This window comes from Podarcis liolepis, assembly GCF_965112155.1.
Source record: "Podarcis liolepis genome assembly, chromosome: 6".
Classification (NCBI taxonomy): domain Eukaryota; kingdom Metazoa; phylum Chordata; class Lepidosauria; order Squamata; family Lacertidae; genus Podarcis; species Podarcis liolepis.
This window is the reverse complement of record NC_139559.1, coordinates 77,051,520-77,076,105: the sequence shown is the minus strand read 5'-3', so window position 1 is coordinate 77,076,105 and position 24,586 is coordinate 77,051,520. Positions and strand designations below refer to the sequence as shown.

Sequence of the window (24,586 nt, the reverse complement as noted above, 5' to 3'; positions counted from 1 at the left end):
AGCTTCCTTTTCTGTCAAAGAGGAAGTTGAAACGTACACGTGCTGCTGTGTTTCACATCTCAAAACAGCCTTTTAGAGAATAGCCTTTGGCAACTTTTATGACTAGCTTTACTAAATACTAATAATAATACCCACCCATCACAATAGGGTCCCAGGTCATGTTATAGTAATTTAAATGCACAATATTAAAAGCAGTTTCAAGCAAATTCCTGTACGGATTGGGCTGCTGGGGCATGCTCTCAATTGCTCTTCTGATTGTTCAAATTGCCTCACGGGCATGAAAGAGATGCAGACATGGATTCTTCCAGCTTGCTCTTTTCCCCATCCCGTCACCCACTCTGACCCGCTGCAGGGCAGAATGAGAGTTCTGCTTGCTCCAGAGGGCCAGAAAAAGAAGATAGGGAAGGGGACCAGGGAGAGAAGGACAGGCTGCATCAGGTATGCAGTTGCAGGCAGGCTGCAATATTTTGGCTGCAATCTGGAAACTCTAGTGACTGACAGACTCATGTTAAAGACGCTCTCGAGCCAACATCATAATTGTTTGAAATGCGGGAATGATATTAAAATCAATCAACTGAAGCTTGGGCCTATCTTTCAAATCCCCACTGAGCCATGAAGCTCACTGACAGTTCTAGGGCTCATGAACTCAGAATTGTAGCGTTGGAAAGGACCCCGCAGGGCATCTGGTCCAACGCCCTGCAATGCATCCATGACAGATGGCCACCCAACCTCTGCCTAAAAAGCTCCAATGAAGGAGAGTCCGCCACCTTCCAAGGTAGCCCATTTATACAAAGGTGAAAAACTTTTAAAAATACGTGGAGCTAGAGCCGTCATGGATATACAGTCGTACCTCGGGTTACAGACACTTAAGGTTATGTTTTTTCGGGTTGCGGGCCGTGAAACCAGGAAGTACCAGAACGGGTTGCTTCCAGGTTTTGGCGGTCGCACATGCGCAGAAGTGCTAAATTGCGCTTTGCGCATACGCGCCAAATTGCAACCCGCACGTGCACAGATGTGCCGCTGTGGGTTGCAGATATTGCGGGTTGCGAACGTGCATCCCGCGCGGATCATGTTTGCAGCCCGATTGTCCACTGTATTTTGCTCATGTTCAAAAAAATCCAAAGGGGCGGCGGAGGTTAACCCCAAGCTAGTGGACATTCATTCATTCTTTTTTTATGTTGCTTTTCTACCCCCCCCCCCACAAATGCTCAAAGGGGGTTACAACAGTACATTTGAAAACCAACTGCAAAAAGAATTTGCTAATGACATAGCAAATCACAGAGGCAAATATTATAACATACAAAAAATTTTTTCAGAACTGTAAGTATAACAAGATTACATAAACAACAGTAAAACACCCAGCATCCAATAACAAAAATAACAAAAAACTAAAAATAATTTATGGTTTCACCTTGGTCCCAAGAGCTCCCCTCCCCTGATGTTGCTCAGGGTCCCTTTCCTGGAGCAACTTGCAAGGCCTCCAAGCACAAGGGGCAGGACATCTGGAAACAGACCTCCCATGATGTTCCCCCTGCTGGCCACATGCCATTTCAAGAAATCAGATTTGTTAACTAACTAATTTGGGGGTTTCTCAGTCATGACACGCTCAGCAGGCCTCTTGGAAGAGGTGGGAGCGTGCAAATCACAATTTCTCCCAGACTGCACCCAAATTTCCAGGGTGTTCCACGACAAGTAGGAAAGGCAGCTCCACTGCGATGAGTTTAGGAGTCCATCAAATTGCCTGCCCTCACCACCTCCTTGGGTCAGCCTAGCAGGAAACGAGGCTGAACACTTTGAACGCTGCCACGCTGCATTTTCTTGCCAGAAAAAGCTTCAAAACAAACTCCATGTGAAGATTAAAAAGAAAAAGGAGGAGGGGACCTTCAGAGTAAGATGGACAAGCTGATCTCTTACCAGCAAAGATTTGTATATAAATGGTCTCAGCACCCGAGCTTTGTTTGATTACAATAGCTTGCCTTATCTCTCTTGAACACTGACATGGGTGTTTTTATCAAAGCTTTCAAGGCTTAACTGTACTAAGTTCAGACATCAAAACACTTTTTAGAACTTTTACCTTCTCTTAACAATTTCCTTAGGCGATGATGCCTCCCTCATCGCAGGCCAAAGCAAAACATGCTGCAGAAACAAACTTTGAATTTGTGAGTCATTACTTTTCTCCTGGCACAGGCTCTGTATCAAAATGAAGAATAGGCAGGCATTCAACAGGTGTAGCCTTTCCTGAGATGGGGATTTTGTGTGTGTGTGTGTGTGTGTGTGTACACTGAGTGAATTTTTGCATTGTATGCAACTGTAAACATTCATGTCACACAAGAAGTCATGCAAATCAAATTTGTCACACGATTTCAATTTGCGGGACTGCGTAAGGAAACTTCCAGCAGAAAGAGGGGTTCTCAATGGCAACAGAAAAAGTCACCAAAGTGAGAAAGTGTTGAATTTTGCCTGCAAAGGGAGAATCAAGAGTGCAAAGTGAACTTTTTCCTAGGTCTACTATGATGATATATAGTGTAGTGTAGTGTAGTGTAGTGTAGTGTATATACTATGAGATATTTCACATTAGGCAGCGGCATAACTCCTGTAGAAAGGGAGAGATTATACAAGCAATCAGTTGAAGGAAAATGAGATGTCTACTGTATAGAGAACTTGTTTTTTAAAAAATAAAAAGTATTTTTTTTAAAAAAATCCATTATTGTAAAAGGTGCCAACTGGACAATTCGCACTGAAAAGTTGTGCAGAAATCTTTTAATTAATTGCCTGCATCTTTGCTTACAAAAATGTGTAGCTTCATGTCATGCTTCTTAAAAGCTGCTTTGCAAATCATTACTGTTTAAATGAATGCCACGTGAGACTTGAGTTTGTTTTCTTGAAGAGATACCATCATACAGCATCCCTTATCTGATCAAACGGGGTGTGGTGCAGCGGATATCACTCATAAGCCACCTCCAACCACAGGAGGAAGCTCTGACCTACATGAATCTCTATTGTACTGTTACTTTAAAAAAGAAAGGTGAAAGGAATTCAAAAGTTAGTCCTGTGGCAAAAAAAAGCCCCTGCTCCCTCACAGGAATGAGCGAGCATCCATTGCTCAATTCCAAAATAAGTTGGGCTGCTCAAATCAATTTTTTTATGAGCATCTGCAGCCTCCCCTGCCAGTCCCTTGCCCTCCTGACCCAGGAGAGGAAATGGGACATGCATCAAATGAAACTTCGCCCCACCCCAGCCCCGTCCACAATGGGGACACAGGACAACTCAAAGTAAACTGGCCTATCTCACCAGCCTGCACCTCAAGGAAACTCTTTCCATACCAAACCGCCCTCGCCCAACAGCGGCCGAGAAATTAAAGCACAAGTTGTTGCTGTTTATTGCGGGTATTTACAGCCCAGTCTTCCAGCAAATGTGCAAGCCTGTCTAAATACAGTGGTGCCCCGCAAGGCGAATGCCTCGCAAGATGGAAAACTCGCTAGACGAAAGAGTTTTCCGTTTTGGAGGTGCTTCGCAAAACGAATCTCCTATTGGCTTGCTTCGCAAGACGAAAATGTCTTGCGAGTTCCTGCGGGGTTCCCCCCCCCCTTTTTCTAAGCCGCTAAGCCGCTTATCAGCTGATCCGATAAACCGATAAGCCGCTAAAAGCCGCTAAAAGCCGCTAAAAGCCGCTAATAGCGCTAATCCACTAATCCGTCAATGGGCTTGCTTCGCAAGACGAAAAAACCGCTAGACGAAGAGAATCACAGAACGGATTCTTTTCTTTTCGTCTTGCGAGGCACCACTGTAGTCAGAATCCACAAAATCAATTAATAGAACCCAGCAGCCATGTCCATAGGGCAACCTTTGGATTATATTCCTGCTGTTTTTCTCTCTGCAACAACCCATCAACAGTGAGCAGCTCCAACAGCGGCTGTGGGTTTGTAGCCCAACACTGAGAGTACAGTACAGTCATACCTCGGGTTGTGAACGCTGCGGGTTGCGTGTTTTCGGGTTACGGACCGAGCCGAACCAGGAAGTACCGGAATGGGTTACTTCCGAGTTTCGGCGCTCGCGCATGCGCAGAAACACTAAATTGCGTCACGCGTGTGCGCACAGCGCTGTGGGTTGCAAACGCTTCGGGTTGCGAACGTGCCTTCCACACGGATCATGTTTGCAACCTGAGGTTCCACTGTACTCAAAAAGTCACCAATGGTACCTTTTTGAGGTTGAGGGGCAGGCAGGGAAGTTCATGTTTGGGCCACTCACCAGACTTGATGGTCCAAGAAAGGCGCCTTAGCTATAAGGACACCAGAGTGGAGGGAGGTTAAAGTCCCTCCCCCGTTTGCCTCCTTCCTGCCACTGCTGTTACACGCCAAGGTTAAACTATTGCTTAAATTACAAATCCCAAAACCTCAGAGGCTATCAAAGACCATCTTCCCTAATTTCTCAAGCAGGCAGGCGCGAGGGGAGACGCTTATAAATAGCTTGAATTGCAGCTTTTATAGAGAACATTCCCATTAACTTTTATGGCTCTTAAGTCACATTCTCATTCTGTTCTGGGAATGCCCCATTCTTTTCGAGCATCAACAAATGGAAAACCCTTTAAAAAACAACAACGTACGCTTAGAACACAGTTTTTGTGACAATCAAAATAAACTCCTAGAACAACTGTGTAATAAACCATAGTGGTTGATTATTGCTGCCTTTTTAAAAAATAAAATAAAAAACCTAGAAAGCGGGAACAAGCAGATTTAATAAACGCATTTCATTGCTTTCACTCAGTCTTGTAATTTTTGCTCCTGATCAAATGCCTCATCTTCCAGTGTTCTTTTTCCTAACTCCACGTGTTTTAATTTTGCTAATTGTTCACACTTCTACAGTATGCTTTCAAAGGGTCAGTGAAAAAGTTTTGAATCCTTGTTTGAGGTACTGAATAAAATGCGGATATAACTGGGCCTGCATGAGGTGGTTGGTTGTTTGGACAGTATGGCTCACCAAGTGAGTCTACAGCTGGGGCAAGACTTGAAATAAGTTCTTCCCAGCTTATCTTCTTACAGCACAATCCTGTGTATCTGTACACATAAGTTGTTCTACTGTAAGTCAAAGAGGACTTACTCCGGTGTAAGTAAGTTTAGAATGTAAGCTTGGTCATAGTGCTACACAAGCACTCAGATGAGGAAAATAAATGAACAATTAGAAGGAACAATGCTATTTAAAAAAACTGCTTCTAAACCCCAGGCCAGGACCATAAGTCAAAAGGGATGATTAAGCATTATCTGAGTGTCAACTGAAACTTTAGTGGTTAACCATGCAAGCAAATTATTTAATCATTTCTTCCCTCATGGGGTACTGCCTATAAACCTCCAAATTTATTAACATTTGCATATCACTTCAGAAACACATGGCCAGAGGTTCAAAATTTCTGCATTGCTTGAGGCAGAAAAGGGGTGATTTGTGGGATGCAGGAGCCGATGGACCAGATAACAGAAGACTCAGGACAGAAAGGCTACTTTAATTGGAATGAGATTTACGTGACGTTAATTTAAATAATGTCGCTTAGGGTGGAAATTGTGTTCGGCATCCATAGGTTCTGTAATGAAGTTTCATGCAGGGGTGATAAATCGAGGATGTGACTAACATACAGTTTTAATTCCTGACATTTCGCTCGGCCTAGGTGCAGATAAACAGCCAAGTTAAATTAATGCGCATGATGAAGGAAACAGTAGAGAAGAGGGGCACGAGTTTGGGGGGGGGAAGCGAGAGATTCAGTTCAAAAATCTCCCAAGAGATGCTTTGTAAGTTAATTAACCTGGGGGGGGGGAGAGAGAATCAAGTTTCAATTCCTCGTTCAGGCAGTCAACTAAAACCCTTGCCCCAAACCACCAACAGAAAATTGTTACACCAATAATATCCCCACCATCACCACAAGCGCACCTTGGTCCCAATTAGTATCAGCTTTGAACAGTATTGGTAAGGCTCTGAGAATCTGCAACCAGACCCACAAACCCACTGTAACAAGAGTACTTAGGTGTGATGCCATGACACAAAGCTACTTCAGTTCAGCGGCCTAGCCTTTTTTTGGCATTCAATTCCATTTGAAAACAACGACAAGACTCTGCTCTCCCCTATTACAGTCATAGGAAAAAGAAAGAACACCCTCTTTGAATTCTGTGTTTTTACATATGAAGACATAATAACAAACCTCTGTTCCTTGGCAGGTCTTAAAATTAGGTAAATACAGTGGTACCTCAGGTTAAGTACTTAATGCATTCCGGAGGTCCGTTCTTAACCTGAAACTGTTCTTAACCTGAAGCACCACTTTAGCTAATGGGGCCTCCTGCTGCCGCCGCGCTGCCGGAGCACGATTTCTGTTCTTATCCTGAAGCTAAATTCTTAACCTGAAGCACTATTTCTGGGTTAGCGGAGTGTGTAACCTGAAGCGTATGTAACCCAAGATACACTGTACAACCTCAGATGAACAACAACAAATTACATATTACACTGTGTCATGATTTATTTATGGCTCTAGACTTGGGTTATCCAATGACACTGAGGTGGGCGGTTCTCTTGATAACCCACTTGGTCCTTCCCCTCGGCTCTAGGTCACCACCTCCCAATCTGCTGTGTCCCACTCCAGGGTCAGAGTCCTTCAGTGGGTCCTGCTCACGACTTCCCTCTGTGTTGGGCCTGTCCCACGTCAGACACCTCCGATCCCCAATCTCTTCCCACTCCTTCTCCCCACTGGACATTTCCAGAGAGCTCCGGACAGCGACGCTGCTTCTCTTTCCCACCATCCCCATCTTATAGAGGCCTATTCTGAAAAGACCATCTTTAGGCCTCTTCTTCACTGGACCAAGAAAGGAGCAAAGTTCATCAGGATTGCTAAATGTTCAGATGTTTAAAAAGCATTGCAGGGAAAGGGTAACAAAACTCCAGAGTGGAGCACTGTTCTGTGACACTTCCGAGGCCTGGTATGAATGACATCAGATCATAGCTGTCAACTTTTCCCTTTTCTTGCGAGGAATCCTATTCGGAATAAGGGAATTTCCCTTTAAAAAAGGGAAACATTGACAGCTATGCATCAGATTGCCCTAAGATACCATATTTTTCGCCCTATAGGACGCACTTTTCCCCCTCCAAAAATGAAGGGGAAATGTGTGTGCGTCCTATGGGGCGAATGCAGGCTTTCGCTGAAGCCTGGAGAGTGAGAGGGGTTGGTGCGTACCGACCCCTCTTGCTCTCCAGGCTTCAGAAAGCTCTGCGCAGCCCTCGGGAGCCCTGCGCGAAGTCGCGCTGGGCTCCCGACGGCTGTGCGGAGCTGCCTGCAGCCCCGGGCTTCGCCCAGCTCCGCGCAGCCATCCGGAGCCCGGCGCAACGTCCTGGGACGCGCTGAAGAGCGCGCTCGGGCTTCGCGCACCTCTCCGCAAGCCTGGGGAGACCGGCGCGACTTCGGGCCGGGCTCCCTAGGCTTGCGGATAGCAGGCTGTTCTGGGGGCTGGGGTCAGGGGAAGCTCGGGCTTCCCCCGCGCCAGCCCCGCGCCAGCCCCGCGCCTGGGGGGAAATAAATTTTTTTTTCTTTCTTCCCCCCCCAAAAAACCTAGGTGCCCCCTATGGGGCGGTGCCCCCTATGGGGCCGAAAAATACGGTGTATCCCGAGAGGAAAAGATGGTGAAAATGCCCCTCTATGTGTCGTGATATCCCAACAGTAACACTCTCTGTACTTTTGCAACTGTGAAAAAAATCAGCAGCAACTATCAAAGTCACCCCACCTTTCTCATACAACTCTTCCATGGCTCGCCAGGTCTCTGCTCTGACTTCTCGATTGCTTTTACCGGGGATGTGCGTGTCAGGCCAATGCACCAAGTAAAGATCTAGAAAGAAAAAAGAAAGAAAATCCAATGTTGCTTTTCATGAACAAATCACACCAAACTTATTTTAAAGAACCATAAAGCTCCCAATGAAAACGTAAATCAGCTGCTGGATTGGGGAGTTGCAGTCTCCACCTGTGAACCTCTAGTACAAAACACCCAATGGTGCAACCTCTGCTAGTTTTAATGCAATTTCAGTGCAACAGTTCCAGTGAAGCAGCCTTAATATGCAGGTAAGCCCAGTTTCCTAGTTGCTCAAAGACACAGCCACCCCACAGACAAAAAGCAGTATACAAAAGCAGTTTTGTGCTGAGCTTGAGAAACTGCAACATCCCAAGCAGAATGACTTAGCAGCCCTGAGAACTGCAAGACCTCTGGCCTGTTCCAATATGTGGAGCTTTCATCCTTCCTCGAATCAGTGCCTCCATGATTCTGCATGCAAGCTGCATCTTGGTCGTCATTGGTTCTTTCAGTGCATACATTCAAGTTGCATTTTGCAGGGTGAATATATACAAGTGAGGGGAAGTATACTGGCAGTAAAAATCACATGCTCAATTACTGTACAAAGAGGCTCTTCACCTCAGCAGAACAGAGAGTATCTTAAGCATCAAGTTTGTTGGGTTCCTTAGAAGTCCTTTCAGGCACCGGCACACCAGAGATTGTCATAATTTGTGCAGTATTTATACAACAAAGCGACACAACTTTGGATGTCCCAAGGTGAACATATTACATGCTTATAAACCCCTCCCTCCCCATCTTCTTGTAATACCTGGCAGCAAAAAAACAAACCGGGAATCTTCTTGGGAGCTTCATTAACTATGAATCCCAAAACTGAAGATAACCTCCCAGCTGGTGCCAAAGTTTTGTGGTCGTTTTGTAGCATGAACCCAGCTTTAACACATTTTAATCTTATTGTATTGGGTACTTTGTACACTGCTTAGAGACAGATGTGATTAAGGAGTATACCAACAGTTGAAATAATTAATAAATAAAATCCCCATCACGGGATCTATTTCGTGGTCACGTTAATGCATGGCGAAACATCAGGAGCGTGTTATGGAATGTCAGGAACTGACTTTTCAAATTAATAAATAGGAGAGTGTTTAACAAGTCTTACACCTTGCTCACCCTAACAGCTATGAGCAAATCGTTATTATTTTTCTCTTTTCACTGGTGAAGGTCTGAGGGTTGACCAAAGCCACCTACCCAATTTACAGGTGAACTCAAGGTCCAAATCTAGTCCTCTACCCACGTGATCACAGAGGCCCAAATGAGATGACCAGAGATTTTCAGTGCATTGTTTCTTATGGGCAAAGTTCATAACCGCCAGATAGGAAAAACAGCCCATTAGTCACGCTGGTGGAGGAGTTCCATCATGCTTTTAATAGCAATAAGACACATGCACAAATGGATGGACTGAGCTGAGGAGTGAATGGAATCCTGTTCTGCTGCTGACACTGCAGTAGTGTGAGCAAATGCCTAGTCATCATTTGGAGTGGCTTAATGTGCAACCTCAGCAAACAGCATTAAAAATATATTTTTTTGTCTTTAAAAAAAAAGGAGGGGCCACTTCTCTTGACTTTTTGCCCTCTCATATGTCTAGCAATTATGACATATGCATACATTCCATCAAGAATGAATGGTGTGGATATCTGTGTCCGCACTCCTCTTTAGGAATAATTCAAATATAAGCGATCCCACTGTTAAAATAAAAGGGGAGCACATTAAAAAAATGCACGCAGCTACTGTTCAGACTTGACAGCAGCTAAGGGACAGCTAAAGGATGCACACCTGAGTACAGTGGTGCCCCGCAAGACGAATGCCTCGCAAGACGAAAAACTCGCTAGACGAAAGGGTTTTGCGTTTTTTGAGCTGCTTCGCAAGACGAATTTCCCTATGGGCTTGCTTAGCAAGACGGAAACGTCTTGCAAGTTTGCTTCCTTTTTCTTAACACCGTTAATACAGTTGCGACTTGACTTCGAGGAGCAACTCATAGAACGCAGTGTGGTAGCCTTTTTTGAGGTTTTTGAAGACTTTGGTGATTTTTGAAGCTTTTCCAAAACTTTCCCGACACTGTGCTTCGCAAGACGAAAAATTCGCTAGACGAAAAAACTCGCGGAACGAATTCATTTCGTCTTGTGAGGCACCACTGTACAGGAAGTCAACTGAGAACTGGCTCTGGCACCACTGACCAAAATAATAATTTCAATTCTGCTTTATGCTATGAACAGGCTTTGAAAAGAGTCCTGCTGCAGGTTAATATGCTGTTTTTGTTGCCCTTCGGGGTTCACTATGTTGTTCTGTTTGTTCTTCTTAATGCTGCCTTTTAGGTATTATTTCAACTGCTGTTTCGGGAAGCTTTTAATGTTTGATGTATTATAGTATTTTAATATTCTTTTGGAAGCCGCCCAGAGTGGCTGGGGAAGCCCAGCCAGATGGGCGGGGTATAAATAATAAATTATTATTATTATTATTATTATAAGCCACTTTTGAAAGCCTGAAAGGTGGGTTATTCTCTGCGGAGCAATAATTGTCTGAAAAGCAGGATAAAAATACAGTAAATAAATATACAAACCAACCAAAATCCTTAAAAGGAAACCATGATTCTATACAAAGTTAAGCAATTCTCGACTTTGCAATACTTATGCATATGTGGCAATATGATCCACTGAACTCAGGTGGAACTTATTTCCAGGTAAATACACGTCGGATTGAACTGTAAATCCCACTGATCCCAGTAGGAATTATGTTTAACTCTCCTACTGAAATCAAGCCTTAGAAGGATCATATCCACATGTTTTCAACCCCAGAATTCAGGGTGGTTTTTTAAAATATATATATATATATATATATATATATATATTTGAAACTAAGCTTTAAGATTCAAGTGTTTTCTGGACTCAGTATTATATGCAGCAGAATAAAAATGCTATTTCACTGTGCAAGTACTGTAGCTTTTAGCCCAACACAACAGCTATGCACCAAAAAGTGAGAAGGAAGCCAACATTATTCAGACACGCATCTTCTGCTCACTACAGGCGATCAAATTAATGTTACATTGTGGCAAATCAGAACCAAATGCCAAAAACACAAAATAACCTAACACATCTCAATGTATACAGTATTTTGAGACGGTATTTTGATACACAGCCAATTCTGCTATTGCAAGTCAATGGCCATCTCATTAATTTTCTGTTGTTGTGCGTTTCCCGGGAGTCGTAAAAGCTTAGAAGAAAAAGTTCCATTCAAAATGCAAGGCTGACTTTGCATCGTTAGCAGTCACCAGCATGCTTGTGAGTGGAACTAATATTTGCAATTCCATCCGAATTCCCAAAAGAGTAAAAGGGAAGCTGCTAACAAAGACCAGAAAGTGAGTCAAAACACACATGGGAGAGAATAAAACAGATTATACATTCAGCAAAGCACTGACCATAGTCAGAGTGATGGAGAGTTATCTGCAATGAACTTTCCAAACAAATCCCATAGCATGCAGCCTCTAAAGCCAAAGCCAGAGATTTTATATTTCTGCAATTTCATATTGATTCAGTTAGGATGCTCACCATCAGAACATAACTCTTATACGGAAAAAGTGAAAATCATAGTCCACACACACACACACAATGTAATGAGTGGAATGTATCTGTTAAAGCCCTGTTCCACAGCTAAATACAAGACACTGTAATTGGTCGTGAGTTGGACACAAAACCTGCAGATGGCTTTTGCATGCAGTCACAGTTCTTTAGGAAAACTCAAATGCAAAATCAGGAAATGAGAAAACCTGCAAAAGTCAGCATGGGCCCAGGTGTCACAGCAGCTCAATGTTAGACAGGAGACATCTTAGTGCAGCCTGCCATTTTGTACCAACAATTTGGAAATGATCCCTGTTCCAAACCCCACCGAGATCAAAAGGTTTCTGCACAAATGTACAACTGGAGGCTGCCAATTTGCTGAAGTGGACACTCGTTTTAGCTCAGGAATTATCCCCTGGTAGATTGTGCATTATGATAATTAACAGGTAAGCAATGAATGAATTCTTGAGATCTTACAGTTCAAATGATTGGAGATTTGGTGTTTGTTTGTTTGTTTGTTTTTAATCCAATTTCTGCAGATACCCCCACCTGCTCCAATTGCCCCTGAAAGTCCTCCGCCTTGGAAGTCTCTCCTTGGCTGCCAAGGATCATGTGGTTTGTAGTCAGAAATCAGGCGCACCGTGTGTCATGTGCTGCCAAGGAGAGTCCCTGCAGAGGCACTCCTAATCCATTCTCATGTCCTCTGCTGCCAGCTACTTCTCTTCCATTTCCCAAGATAAGAATAGGAGTGGAAGGGATCTAGCAGGAAGGGAGGAAGCAAGGTGAGTTGCGAGTCCTATTAAAAAATACAACCCAGCTTGAAGAGGGCTACACTATGAGGGGGAAGGAAGCTGTTTTTTAAAGGCATCCTGTGCCTCAATACTTGTCACGCACCTCATTTGAGCTTGCATGCAGTAATGCCTTAATGCACCTCACTGATGCATCCAAACTAAGGGCAGGCGGCACCCCCTCACTATCTACAAAGCCACTGGGGTGCGTAAGTCACAGTTCATATTGCACAGCAAGTGAGGATAAACATATCTTTATGCAGCTCCTATTCATCCTAATGGGACTTGGGGAGAACTTTTCAGTAGCTTTTGCCTCTTGTGTTGCCCGAGATGGCAGATTGGCAAGGCAAGTTATTTTGAAACCACATGGCTATGTGAACTGCAAACCACCAGAAAACACAGTTTTACTGTGGCAGGTAGGTCACAATTGTTGGACAGAGCAATTAAGAACACTGTACTTTTAAACACAACAACAAGTTAAGTGGCCATCCGTAACTTCTCCTGAAGCAATGGTGATGGGAGGAAACCAGTTCATCCTTAACTGGGAAAGTGCAAGCAGAAAGCCTTTAGACCTGCCTTCCAAATGTTGCTAGACTACATCTCCAATCAGCTCCAGCCAGTATGGCCAATAGTCAGGGGCACTGGGAGTTGTAGTCAAGCCACATCACATTGGCTGCCTCTGTTTTAAACCAGGTATCAAGGCACAAGGTTCTATTGGGCAGCTGGCTCAAGGACAACTTCTGCCATCCGGGGGGGTGGATATATTTTTGCATGGAAATACTTCTGAAGCAGCAGATCCAAAGATGATGAGGCATCTTTGAAGAAATCCCCCAAACAAAATGCAAGTGTTCAAAGAGCAACAACAAAATTTAAGGAAGTAAGAAGAGGAGATGCTGTGTCATTGTGAACTTAGTTCTGCAGAGCTATTGCAACAGCATTGCAGACAAACACAAGTGTCGGGATTCTGGGTCATGACACACTGCCAGTTTTCTTACTAGGAGCCAGTGCTGATGTAACCGGGGCAATATCTTAACCATGGTAAAGTGGTTGGGTACTGGACACAGAACACACATTCCCCCAGACTGAATCCTTCCCTTCTGCCTCAACCATTGATGTCAACAATGGTTAAGGCTAAGTGGGTTCCCCCACTTAGCTGTCTTCAAGAGCTGGTTATGGTGGGAATCAGGTTAGTCTTACCCATCACCAGGGCTTTTTCAGCTGGAACTCACTGGAAAACATTGTGGCACCTCTCAGGTGGGCACCATTGCTACTCTAAGAGAACAAGGAAGGCGTTCACGGTGAGTTTCAGCACTTCTTCTCCTAGAAAAATAGCACTATCACTAATGCTTCTCTAGCATATTTACAGTTAAGGGACACATGAAGAATTAGCTTTGAGAGGCTGTGAAGAACCAGCGCATGATCCCACAGCCCACTCTTAAGCTCTTTGCCATGCCTAAGAAACCTGTCCATGATGAAAAGCCTAAGTTTCATATAAGAGGTTTGGTAAAAGCATTTTGCTGCAAGGACACCAGCTGAGCAAGAAATGCACATGCTAAATATTAATCCAGATTTCCTAACAGGATACTGCAAAGAGAATTAGGGGGAGAAATGCCATACCTAGATACTCAACACCAAGTCTCTTGCAGGACTCTAAGCAGGCTTGTTTAGTGTTCTCATAGCCATAGTCTGTGTGCCAGAGCTTGGTAGTTATCCAGAGATCCTCCCGTTTTACACCACTCTCCTTGATGGCCTTCTGCAGGAGCGATTCACAGCCATATCTCTTTGCCGTGTCAATATGACGAATGCCACATTTCTGAAGCGCATACACCACAGCGTCATGGGAGTAGCCACCATAATGGGATGTTCCTTGAAAACACAAAAGGCAAAATTTCCATTATTTTATGAATACACTTTTCGTATTTCAAATAGCACTGCAACAGTGACGTGGGGTGGAAATATTTTCAGTGTTTTCTTTTCCCACTGAAAATCTTCCATTGCATATGTCCATCAGCAAGAATGAAAGGAGGCCAACTGCAAATAACTGTTAGGCAAGCCTGGCAGTCTGAGAGTTTTTAGCTTTGTTTACTAAATGCAAGTAAAAGTAAACATGAAAAACCAGATCACTCGTATAAGATTTTCTGGTGCCACTGATTCCCCCCCCCCATGCCAATTACCTCAATTCCAGAATTTTTTCCAACACAAAAAAAATCTGGAAAAGCCCACATCGCTGGGATGCAACATATAACAAGTGAAATGAAAATAAAATGAAAACAGATCAAGTTAAAAATTGATACCCAGGGATAAAATCCTATATTTCTTTATTTGGGGCACATCTGTCACCACCGCTGTTAAGTTACATCACACTTCACAACCTGCAAATTTTGCAAGGGAACTGACGATTCTCTATGAAAGCTGTCTAGCTTCCTGTCTGTGGTTTCCAGGTTTCATTGGGAAGTGTGAAATAATTTATTTTACATGGATTGTGCTTGCAGTGTGGAATGTTGTCAGTCAAAACAGGTCTAAGGTGCCTCATTACTAGATGAAATCTAGTAGTATTGATGTATGACTTTCTTTGCATCCTACACTGAAAATTCAGCTTCTGCTAAGAAGGCATACCCCGTGATGTGCCTTTCCATGTGAGACGTTTGTGTGAAAGGGATCCAACAGAGTTTTGAGTTTGACTGATCTGATAGATAAACTCAACCCACCCCAAATAGCTTCTGCTGGCCTTTGCTTTCCACGCAGGAAGGAAACATGCGGTTTGCTTTCTCTGTGGCAAACTATGCTGCAATTGTGATATGCTCTGGGCAAAATTCATTTGAATTGCTCATCTGTTGATGATTGGCAGCTGAGTGTTTCAACAGATTCCAATGAGGTGACATTATAATAATAATAATTTATTATTTGTAGCCCGCCCATCTGGCTGGGTTTCGCCAGCCACTCTGGGCGGCTTCCAACAAAGATTAAAAATACATCAAAATGTCACACATTAAAAACTTCCCTGAACAGGGCTGCACTGACGGACATGACAGTTCCATCTATAGTTTTAGGTCTGTGGACAATCCATTCACACACACAAATCACCACCTGATGATTAACATGCCTGTATAAACCACTCCCATATGAGAAAGACTGAAAGTGTCTAGTTTTCCACAACACTACAAACCTAAAAAATTTTTTTCCAGTAGCACCTTAAAGACCAACTAAGTTAGTTCTTGGTATGAGCTTTCGTGTGCATGCACACTTCTTCAGATACCGTAGTAGATAGGTAGCCGTGTTGGTCTGCCATAGTCAAAATAAAAAAAAATTTTCCAGTAGCACCTTAAAGACCAACTAAGTTAGTTCTTGGTATGAGCATGCACACGAAAGCTCATACCAAGAACTAACTTAGTTGGTCTTTAAGGTGCTACTGGGGAAAAAAAATTTATTTTGACTATGGCAGACCAACACGGCTACCTATCTACTACTACAAACCTAGAAAGTTTAGAAGTATGAGCAAGTTGTGGGAAGGCATGGTTTCATTCAAAGAATCTATCTATAAAGCACAGAGAAAACTAGTGAGGGTAGGGTTACATCTTTTTTACCAGAAAAACCTACACATACCCCATGCCTCTAAAGTGGAGCGGGCAAGCAGACAGGCAGGCTAGGAGCCACGGCCAATTCATTTCCAACAACAGTGCAAATGAAATTATAGTAGCAAGTATCCAATTCAACTCATGTGCTGTTTTTAAGGTTTTCTTCCGCCTACCAAAAATCCAAGTTCTGTTGCACAGATGTGCGTCCATTTTGTTAGTTCTGCAAAACTTATGCTTTTTTCATTATTCATGTTTTCAAACAGCTGAGAACTGTCAACAAAGGAAGGAAAAACAAAAGGAACTGAAAGTCATTGTGACATTTTGAACCTCTCTTTTGCAATCATAAGAGCTAGAAACTTGTATTTTTAAAACATAAAGCGTTGCAAAACACATACAATGCTCTGGTTCTTAAGAGCAGGAAAAAATTGTTTGCAAACCCAAGAATGCAAGTGATTTTAAGGGTCCTGAATAGGGAATGACGTTCCTGGCAGCCTAGCTGCATGGTGGTAAGGTGACAATATGCAAGCATATTGCACAGTACGCAAACCAACAGGAGAGGAAATGGATTAGCCGGAAGAGCAATTAGCAGGTGGACTGCAAGATAAAGAACATGGACCCTTGTGGGTACAGCAGGGCCTGCGTTTATCTCATAATTTCTGGATATCTGTTTTTTCCTGCCTACCGCCCATCTGCCTACCAGCACAACAACTCGAGGAAGAGCCCACTCAACTCTCAGCCTTCAGTCAGCTCTACACTAAGTTTCCAAGCTCACCCATTCAATATGCTAGTTCTGTGGGGCCTTATATATATTTTTGTTGTTGTTTAGTCATTTACACGTGTCCGACTCTTCATGACCCCATGGACCAGAGCACACCAGGCACTCCTGTCTTCCACTGCCTCCCGCAGTTTGGTCAAACTCATGCTAACTTATGACTTAGCTTTGAGAACACTGTCCAACCATCTCGTCCTTGGCTGTCCCCTTCTTCTTGTGCCCTCAATCTTTCCCAACATCAGGGTCTTTTCCAGGGAGTCTTCTCTTCTCATGAGGTGGCCAAAGTATTGGAGCCTCAGCTTCACGATCTGTCCTTCCAGTGAGCACTCAGGGCTGATTTCCTTAAGAATGGATAGGTTTGATCTTCTTGCAGTCTTTTAGTACATGCTAAAACTTGCACGTGCGCTTCTGAAATTCTCCATGCAATCTTGCACCCTTGAATGTGATAGAAAAATACCACATACTGCGAAGGCTCTTCCATTCTTCCTGGCAGCAGCTACAATCAAGCCTATGGCTGGTCGCTCACCATGTACCCTGCCCAGTTCAAACATCATTCTCCCCATGATCATTTTCCACATACACCATCATGTAGATATTTTCCGCCATTTGAACAAGCCCAGAGAGACGGTCACGTGGGTTAATTTTGTTCTCATAACCTTAGTACATTTTGTTCTACTGCCCCAGTTCCTGAGATTGTTTAGTTCACTCTGTATAGTTTCCTGATCCTTCTCTGTATTAACAATGCTTTTAGTCATCTGCAGTTTGCATTAAGTAATCTCCCCTCTCCTCCCGCAGGCTGAAAAGTAAAATACTGCAGTGAGGGCAAATGAGATATCTCAGCTATATAGTTTACTAACATGTCTTTTTTAAAAAATTGTTTTCTTCCCTTTAACCAGTGTCTTACTATAATTATAATAATAAGAATTTATTATTTATACCCCGCCCATCTGGCTGAGTTTCCCCAGCCACTCTGGGCGGCTCCCAATCGAGTGTTAAAAACAATACAGAATTAAATATTAAAAACTTCCCTAAACGTCTTAAAACAAATGCAAAGATATACAAATGCAAGGGAGCATGCAACTCTCTTGCTACAATAGCTCCCTGGCTACTGGTCCGTTTCCGGACACTATTTAAAGTGGTGGTTATGACCTATAAAGCCCTAAACAGCTTAGGTCCAAGCTATCTGAAAAACCACATCCCCTTAGGGAAACTTGCCCGATTTTTGAGATCTCAGTCCCGCCACCCTCACAGACATGTTTGATACGGCCATGGAACAGGGTCTTCTTGGTGGCTCCTCCCAGACTTTGGAACTTCCCCCATAGAGATGGATGGAGCAACTTCACAACTGGTCCCACCCATAACACACACATACACTTTGAATCCATTGTGCACACAAAACTACCCTCAACACTGGAGTTAGCAGGAGAGACCTTGCTAGCCCGAGACCTCCTTGGGATAGTGTTGCTTCCTAATTACATGGTCCTTAGATTTAATTACTTACCATTTTTCTACCCTTACACTATTTATTCTAACATGTCTTCCTGGAATTCCAACACTACGGTCATAGCCAAGTCATAGTCAAGTGCTGAAGTGGCAATCAATATGATACATTCTAAGCAATTAAATATTTGTACAGGTTAGCCTTACATTTTGGTAATTTATTTTATTACATTCTGAACAATCTAGCCAACTGTGCCTTCATGTCATTATTTATCATGACTACTTGCAATGACAACTTAAGAATGAGGAAAATAGCAGGAAAATAGCAAATTCAACATTGACAGGATGTGTTCCATATTAAAATGCACAAATTGTATTTCTATATAATGATATATGCTACAACTGTATTTAAATGTTACCAAGGAAGTTAGGAAGTATCAGCGGCGTAGCGTGGGTTGTCAGCACCCGGGGCAAGGCAAGTAATTTCCGCCCCCTAACCCGGGGCAAGGCAAGTAATTTGCGCCCCCTAACCCCTAACCTGCCGCCGCTGCCAGCTTCTTCTTGCTGTTGCCTGGTCTGGTCTGGTGTGGTTCTCTCCCACGCTCAGCGCTGTGCTGGGCGGCCGCTGCACTGTCCCTCCCCCAGATAGTCCCTCGCTCTCTCTCCGCACCGCACGCCTGGCACTCACCCCCTCCACAGTGGGCGGCGACCCAGCGGCTTGGATCGGATTCGCACAGCCAGCACTGCAGTGAGAGAGAGAGAGTGAGCCAGGTAGGGGCAGAGAGCTGCGAGTGCAAGCGCGCCCCCCCCCGATGTTGCGCCCGGTGCGGCCGGCCCCCCCTGCACCCCCCACGCTACGCCACTGGGAAGTATCCAGAACCAACACACTACAGACATGTAAGGAAATGAATGTGCTTATATAATTACACCATGGAGATATTAATGGAATGTTGAATTATATAACTACCATAGAAAAGCTACTACACTTTTTTTTTCATAACAAACTCTTCCCTTTTAATAAGCTGGTGTCGGTGCCAAGGAAATTAGGTTGTAGCTATTGTGTCTCTTTGTGTCTGAATGGCCACTTCCAAGCACACCAAATGAATGGAGTTCATTCAGAGGTCTTGCAAATGGGCTCAGACGCCTTTCGTGCATAATAGAGTCCAGTAAGAAAATTTAGGGCACACAGATCTTCTGCAAAAGTCCACTCCTGTGTGCAAAAGAACCTGGATCCTTGGTTAACGCTGCTCTTTGGGTGTGTTAAGTATGCTCGAAGGAAATGGCTAGTAACTCCAGATATCATATTTACAGACAGCCACATTTGCAGGAAGCTGCAGCAAAATTTCATGAAACAGGCTAACAAACAAATGAACCTGCCTCTTTCTGAAAACCTTCATGAGCAGCTTCACTTCTGGTGAAATCCATACAAATCATAAAACAAATGAACAAATCGTAGATTTGTAGAGCTGGAAGGGACCCTGAGGATCGCCTAGCCAAAAATTTAATATTGCAGATGGCAGATAGTTCCTCCTCACCTCCCTTCCAAATTAACAATTAATATACCAGCCAGCAGACACAGACTGGAAAATTACATAATTGCCACCAAACCTTAATTGAAAATGTTGCAGCAATGGCAGTATTGGGGGCGGGGGGAGGATGGCCTCTGAATCCTGAACACCACCGCAGGGACCAGCTGACAGCCTTCTGAGGATTGAATTCTGCCTGTAGGCTGCCAGGTTTCCAGCCTTTATCCAAACCATTCATGCAAGAGGAGAAAAGCGTTATTTCTGGAGTCTTTTCCTTCTCACAGCTTTTCAAGTGATTTCGATGAGCAAACAGCTATGATTTTTATTATATTTTAATATATAATTATAACAACAACAGAGCAAAATGTAAGTAAACAATGCTCCCTCCCACCCCATTATCAAACTAGCTTGCCTGAAAGTAATGGTCTCTTTCTTCTTTCCACAGAGGTTTGGTACAAGGTATTACTGGAATCCACAAGTATTTGACCTTTCCGACCTGGACCAGGGACCAAGATGCTTATGCAAAAAGGTCCACCCAAAATTTGAAACATAGATGAAGACCATATTTCTAAGGCAGAGGCTAGCAAACCTGTGTCATCAGTCTACAAAATACATTTCTACCCATTGGCATTGAATGTCTCTGGCTTTTCTTCGCCACATGGACAGCTATTTTTATGATTTAAAGTTGCAATCCCTTATGTAGGAAAATGCAAGTATTTTGGGAGAGTATCCATGCAGAACAGCAAAAAAAAGACGTAGGAGTAAGCCCAACTGAACTCAGTGTTTTAAGCAGACATGTACAGGATTGTGCTATAATTCTTACTAATTTGCAAATGTACTAAGGAATCACAATCTCATTCTTGAGCTCCCTTTCCTTTCAAGCAGATGGTTTTAAAACTTAATATAATTATGGTAAATTGTGAAAGCAGCTACATCTGCAACAATCACCTTTCCTCCCTAATCTGGCTGCACACTTTCTATTCCATGTATAGTTCTGGATGGAGACCTCAAGAAGACTGAACAACACTCTGAATGTTGAACAAAAACTATAATGTGGTATCCAGCTAAGACAAGCCCAGAATAGACCAAATTGCTAAAGTGTGCTAAATTAGTGGTGTCCTTTAATTTCAATGGGTGAACTCCGAGGAGGACTATTATTGGATAAAATCCACAGAGATGATAAGTAAAAAGTTTTTATGTTATTGACTCTTTGGCAGTTATACAATATCATCATCATCACATTATATAAACAAAGGAACTGCTCTTAAGTTTTATCTTTTATTCATGTATTTTGCCTCTGCTGAGAATATCCTATTACTGTTCTTTAGCCCTCTGAATTAATTTCCTGACAAAAAGGCTTAGAAGTTTTTAACTGTTGAGCTTCCTACAGTACAATGACACCCCAAATATTTACAACCTTTATCTATATCCTCTGAAATGTTGTTCCCATAAAAACAGGATGTGTGCTAAGGAAACCTATAGGTAGTTATACAGAACTCATTAACTGTGAGTAAAACCATCTTGTGTCTTTAGCTCTAGTTAAAACTAAGAAGAGTCCTTGCAGGATGTGGCCATAAAGTGGAAAGCTGATCCATAAGCGCATACGCATACTAATTTATTTTGACATCCAGTCTTTCATTTCTGTGGAGTTACTCAACATTTGGACTACATCGTGGGAATGTTTTAACTAAACCTGGATAGGCCTTTCAGTTCCACTGTTTTGCTTAAGATATGTATCATTTCCAAAGCAAGTCTTGCATAAAAGAATCAGGCAACTTCATGTTATTTGTTTGATAAAAAACAATTAAAGTACAATTACATCTGTACAATCATGTTTCAGTAACACAGCTTTAAAAAAACACATCTTTTAAATCCTTGTACAGACTATCCTTACAGCAAACCAATGCACTAAAGTTAATTCTTTTAGGAAATAGTGACCATGTGTGAGTTCTGATATTTAGAAATTAATTACCTCAGAAGGGTCTCGCTAATACATTATGCCAACTTCCAAGAAGGCAAGCTCATATAGGAACACAAGCAGCTTGTCTTTTACAAATTCAGACCGTTGGTCCATCTACCTTAGACACTGTCTACACCAGTGATGGCCAAACCTGGCCCTCCAGCTCTTTTGGGACTACAATTCCCATCATCCCTGACCACTGGTCCTGTTAGCTAGGGATGATGGGAGTTGTAGTCCAAAAACAGCTGGGGGGGCAAGTTTGGCCATCGCTGGTCTACACTCACAGGCAGTGGCCCTCCAGGGTTTCAGACAAGGTGTCCTTCCCAGCCCTTCCTGAAGATGCTGGGGACTAAACTTTTAACCTTTTGCAAGCAAAGCAGATGCTCTACCCCTGAGCTTCAGCCTTCCCAAAAACTTTGTATATGTACAACTAGTTCTCAAAACATATACAACTTTGTATATGTACAACTAATTCTCAAAATATTTGTCTTAAACATTCATAGAGGCATCCCACTAATCAAACAATCCTGATAGAATGTCGGACGTTTCATTTCCAACACACCTTTTACTTTTGAATTTTTCATTTGGCACCTGAGACTGTTAAAAAGCAGAAGTAATAACAGAATGAGAAAAACTGAAAGACTAAGGGGGCGGACCACGGAGCATACATAAAGAAGCTGTAAACATTAGCATTTTGGTTGAAGATAATACCTTAGCTATGGTTAGTGCATAATTACATACTTGGAAGTAGGGTCCTCTGTTTTATTTTTGGCACCAAAATTACTTCAGAATGCATTTTCCACAACAAAATTATTGCTTCAGAGGCTAGTACACCCTTCTACATGTCTCTGATGTAGGACATCTGATCAGTTAATCTACCCTTCCTTCTTTTTTCAGTTCCCCAAGTGGTTTCTCAGCATCCCACCACAGCAAGTCTAAGGAAATGTTTATGCGTGACAGCTACAGGGATGACCTATGGCTACATAGCAGCAGGAACCATGCTCCTGTGTATTAACAGTATTTCTGAGAGTAGCATGACTAGACTGCTGAGCAGGCAGAGGGCTCAGTTCAAATCCAAGCAGGATTCAGATGGAGAACGAGGCAGATCCCACTTGATGGCCGAAGCCGTGAATGGGGAACCTCAGCTCCAGGGGCCAAACGCAGCCTTTGAACCCTCTCTTTCTGGCCCTTCGGACTCTCCCCAGGCCATACTTTGCAGTCTCCTTTATGCCAGGCTAGAATCAGTGCTTGAACTTGTGCTTCTTGCTTGTTTGCATGGAGGACAGGAGTTGGTCTGCTTGCCCTGCTCACCAGTGCCATTGTGGTCCCTGGAAGTTGGGCCAGAATGGGACCTTGGGCTAAAAAAGGTCCCCTATGTAGATGCTAGTAAGCAGGTCCAAACAAATGTAATATGGGAGGGTCAACCCCAGGACAGAAGGACCTAGACAAAGACCTAGAAACATTTATAGCCTGGGCAGAGAAAACCAATAGGATGGAAAGAGGGAGGCTAGCCCCAAGAGACAGCCATTCACACAACAGGAGGCTCTTGTGTGAAGACCAGACTGATCCTGACAGACAGCACTCACTCCAGTAACAGAGTAAAGATTCAGAGCGCGCTGTACTAGTGGCCAAAATTGTAGAAACCTTTCGAGAAAAGTGTATTTCCAAGGTTTGATGGCTCATAACACTTTTTTTTTTTAAGTAATACCATAAAATTATATATCAATGGAATGACAAATTTCTAAGTGTCTAACTTGCTTTAAATAAAAAAATTTAAAGGTATTTCTGCAGCTCACTTTAAAGTGTTTACCTGCAGTAAAGAGGGGAGGATGTGAAACCAGAGCACAGAGCCCTGAAAACCAGGTGATTAAAGTCCCTTCTATGCAGGAAATTTCATAAGCTCTGCTACAGCACAGCACACTTTTATTTAAATGCCTTTATGGAGAAAGTGCCAAAATCTTGAAGCCTTTTCTTTCACTCAGCACTTTCCCACCGTTGTGAGAACTATTTCTCATTAACAACCAAATTGTTTTTAGATGCTCTGCTATAAGATGTTTCCTTAGAAACCGTTTGGTAAAAGGCTGTGGCTTTCTTCCATAGAAAATCTCAAGCAGTGAAAAGGCAGATTTTCTGGCATAAATCAAATCCAATTTCCAGGGTTCACTAAACCTTTTCTCCTCAGAATAATGTTTTGTGACTAGATCTGAACAGTTAATAGTGCACGAAGAATTGCTGGTGTGAACCAGTTTTCAATGATTTCCACTCTACTCCTTTTGTTACAGCCAATTGAAATAACTTCCAGTACTTCTAATACCTGGACGGATCCTTGGTCTTCCCTGTTCTCCTTTTCTTCCCACCATGAGATAGGAAGAAACCAAAGAAGTATTGTTGGGTCTGTTTTTCACATGAGAGAGATCAAAAGAATTTACAGATTTATTACTTTCAGCACAGGATAAATTCCTTTCCTTCTAAGAGTAAGCCTTCAGATTACCTGTCTGAAATTTGTAAACTAGCTCAGTATATTGTTTTGCTGCCTATTTAGAATACTGTGTGTGTGTTGTGACACAATTAAATATCCTGAGACAATTAATGTCTCAACTGCAGTAGTTGTGGCACTTTTTCTACCTAAGGGATGCTATTACATCTGACTAATAGCATCATAATTGCATTATAATTCTGCATACTGAAGACTAAGGATCTTGAACAGAGAAGGCTCAGTAGCCTCACAGAACTGCAGTTCACGGTATTCCTGGGGAAAATTTGCTGCAGTTAAATCAGTGTGTAGAACAGAAGTACAATCAGTTGTAAACAACTAATGCATTCTGTGTTAATCTCGCACATTTTTATATTTATTACATACTGCCATAAATTGTATATCCCTAGGGTGCAGGAATACTAACATTAATAAAAAATGCTGAGCCCATGAGAGAGTGTGTGATACAAATCAAATATAATCATCATCATGTAACTAGCAAAATTCCTTTTTATTATAGTGCCATGGCTGTGCTGGGGGGAGGGGAGAGCACCCATATATTGCAATGATTCCTACTTAGGACGATACATTAGCTGTGTTTGAACGTAACAATAAGCTATCCTTTAGAATTAG

At 42.9% G+C, this 24,586-nt stretch overlaps 1 protein-coding gene across 4 annotated transcripts in view; it reads right to left on the bottom strand.

The window, feature by feature from the left end:
- LOC310710335 (glyoxal reductase-like) overlaps positions 1-24,586 on the bottom strand; it is a 70,371-nt gene that overhangs the window by 37,489 nt on the left and 8,296 nt on the right. For 2 of the 4 annotated variants that reach the window (XM_083511235.1, XM_083511234.1), the window contains exons 2-4: positions 15,956-16,052; positions 13,825-14,073; positions 7,752-7,853 (exon numbers count right to left, since the gene is read on the bottom strand). In XM_083511235.1, coding sequence (XP_083367361.1) covers positions 7,752-7,853; positions 13,825-14,073; positions 15,956-15,992 — 388 coding nt within the window. In that variant the 5' untranslated portion in view covers positions 15,993-16,052. The remainder of the gene's footprint in view (positions 1-7,751; positions 7,854-13,824; positions 14,074-15,955; positions 16,053-24,586) is intronic. The other 2 variants (XM_083511233.1, XM_083511232.1) reach the window with 1 other exon arrangement.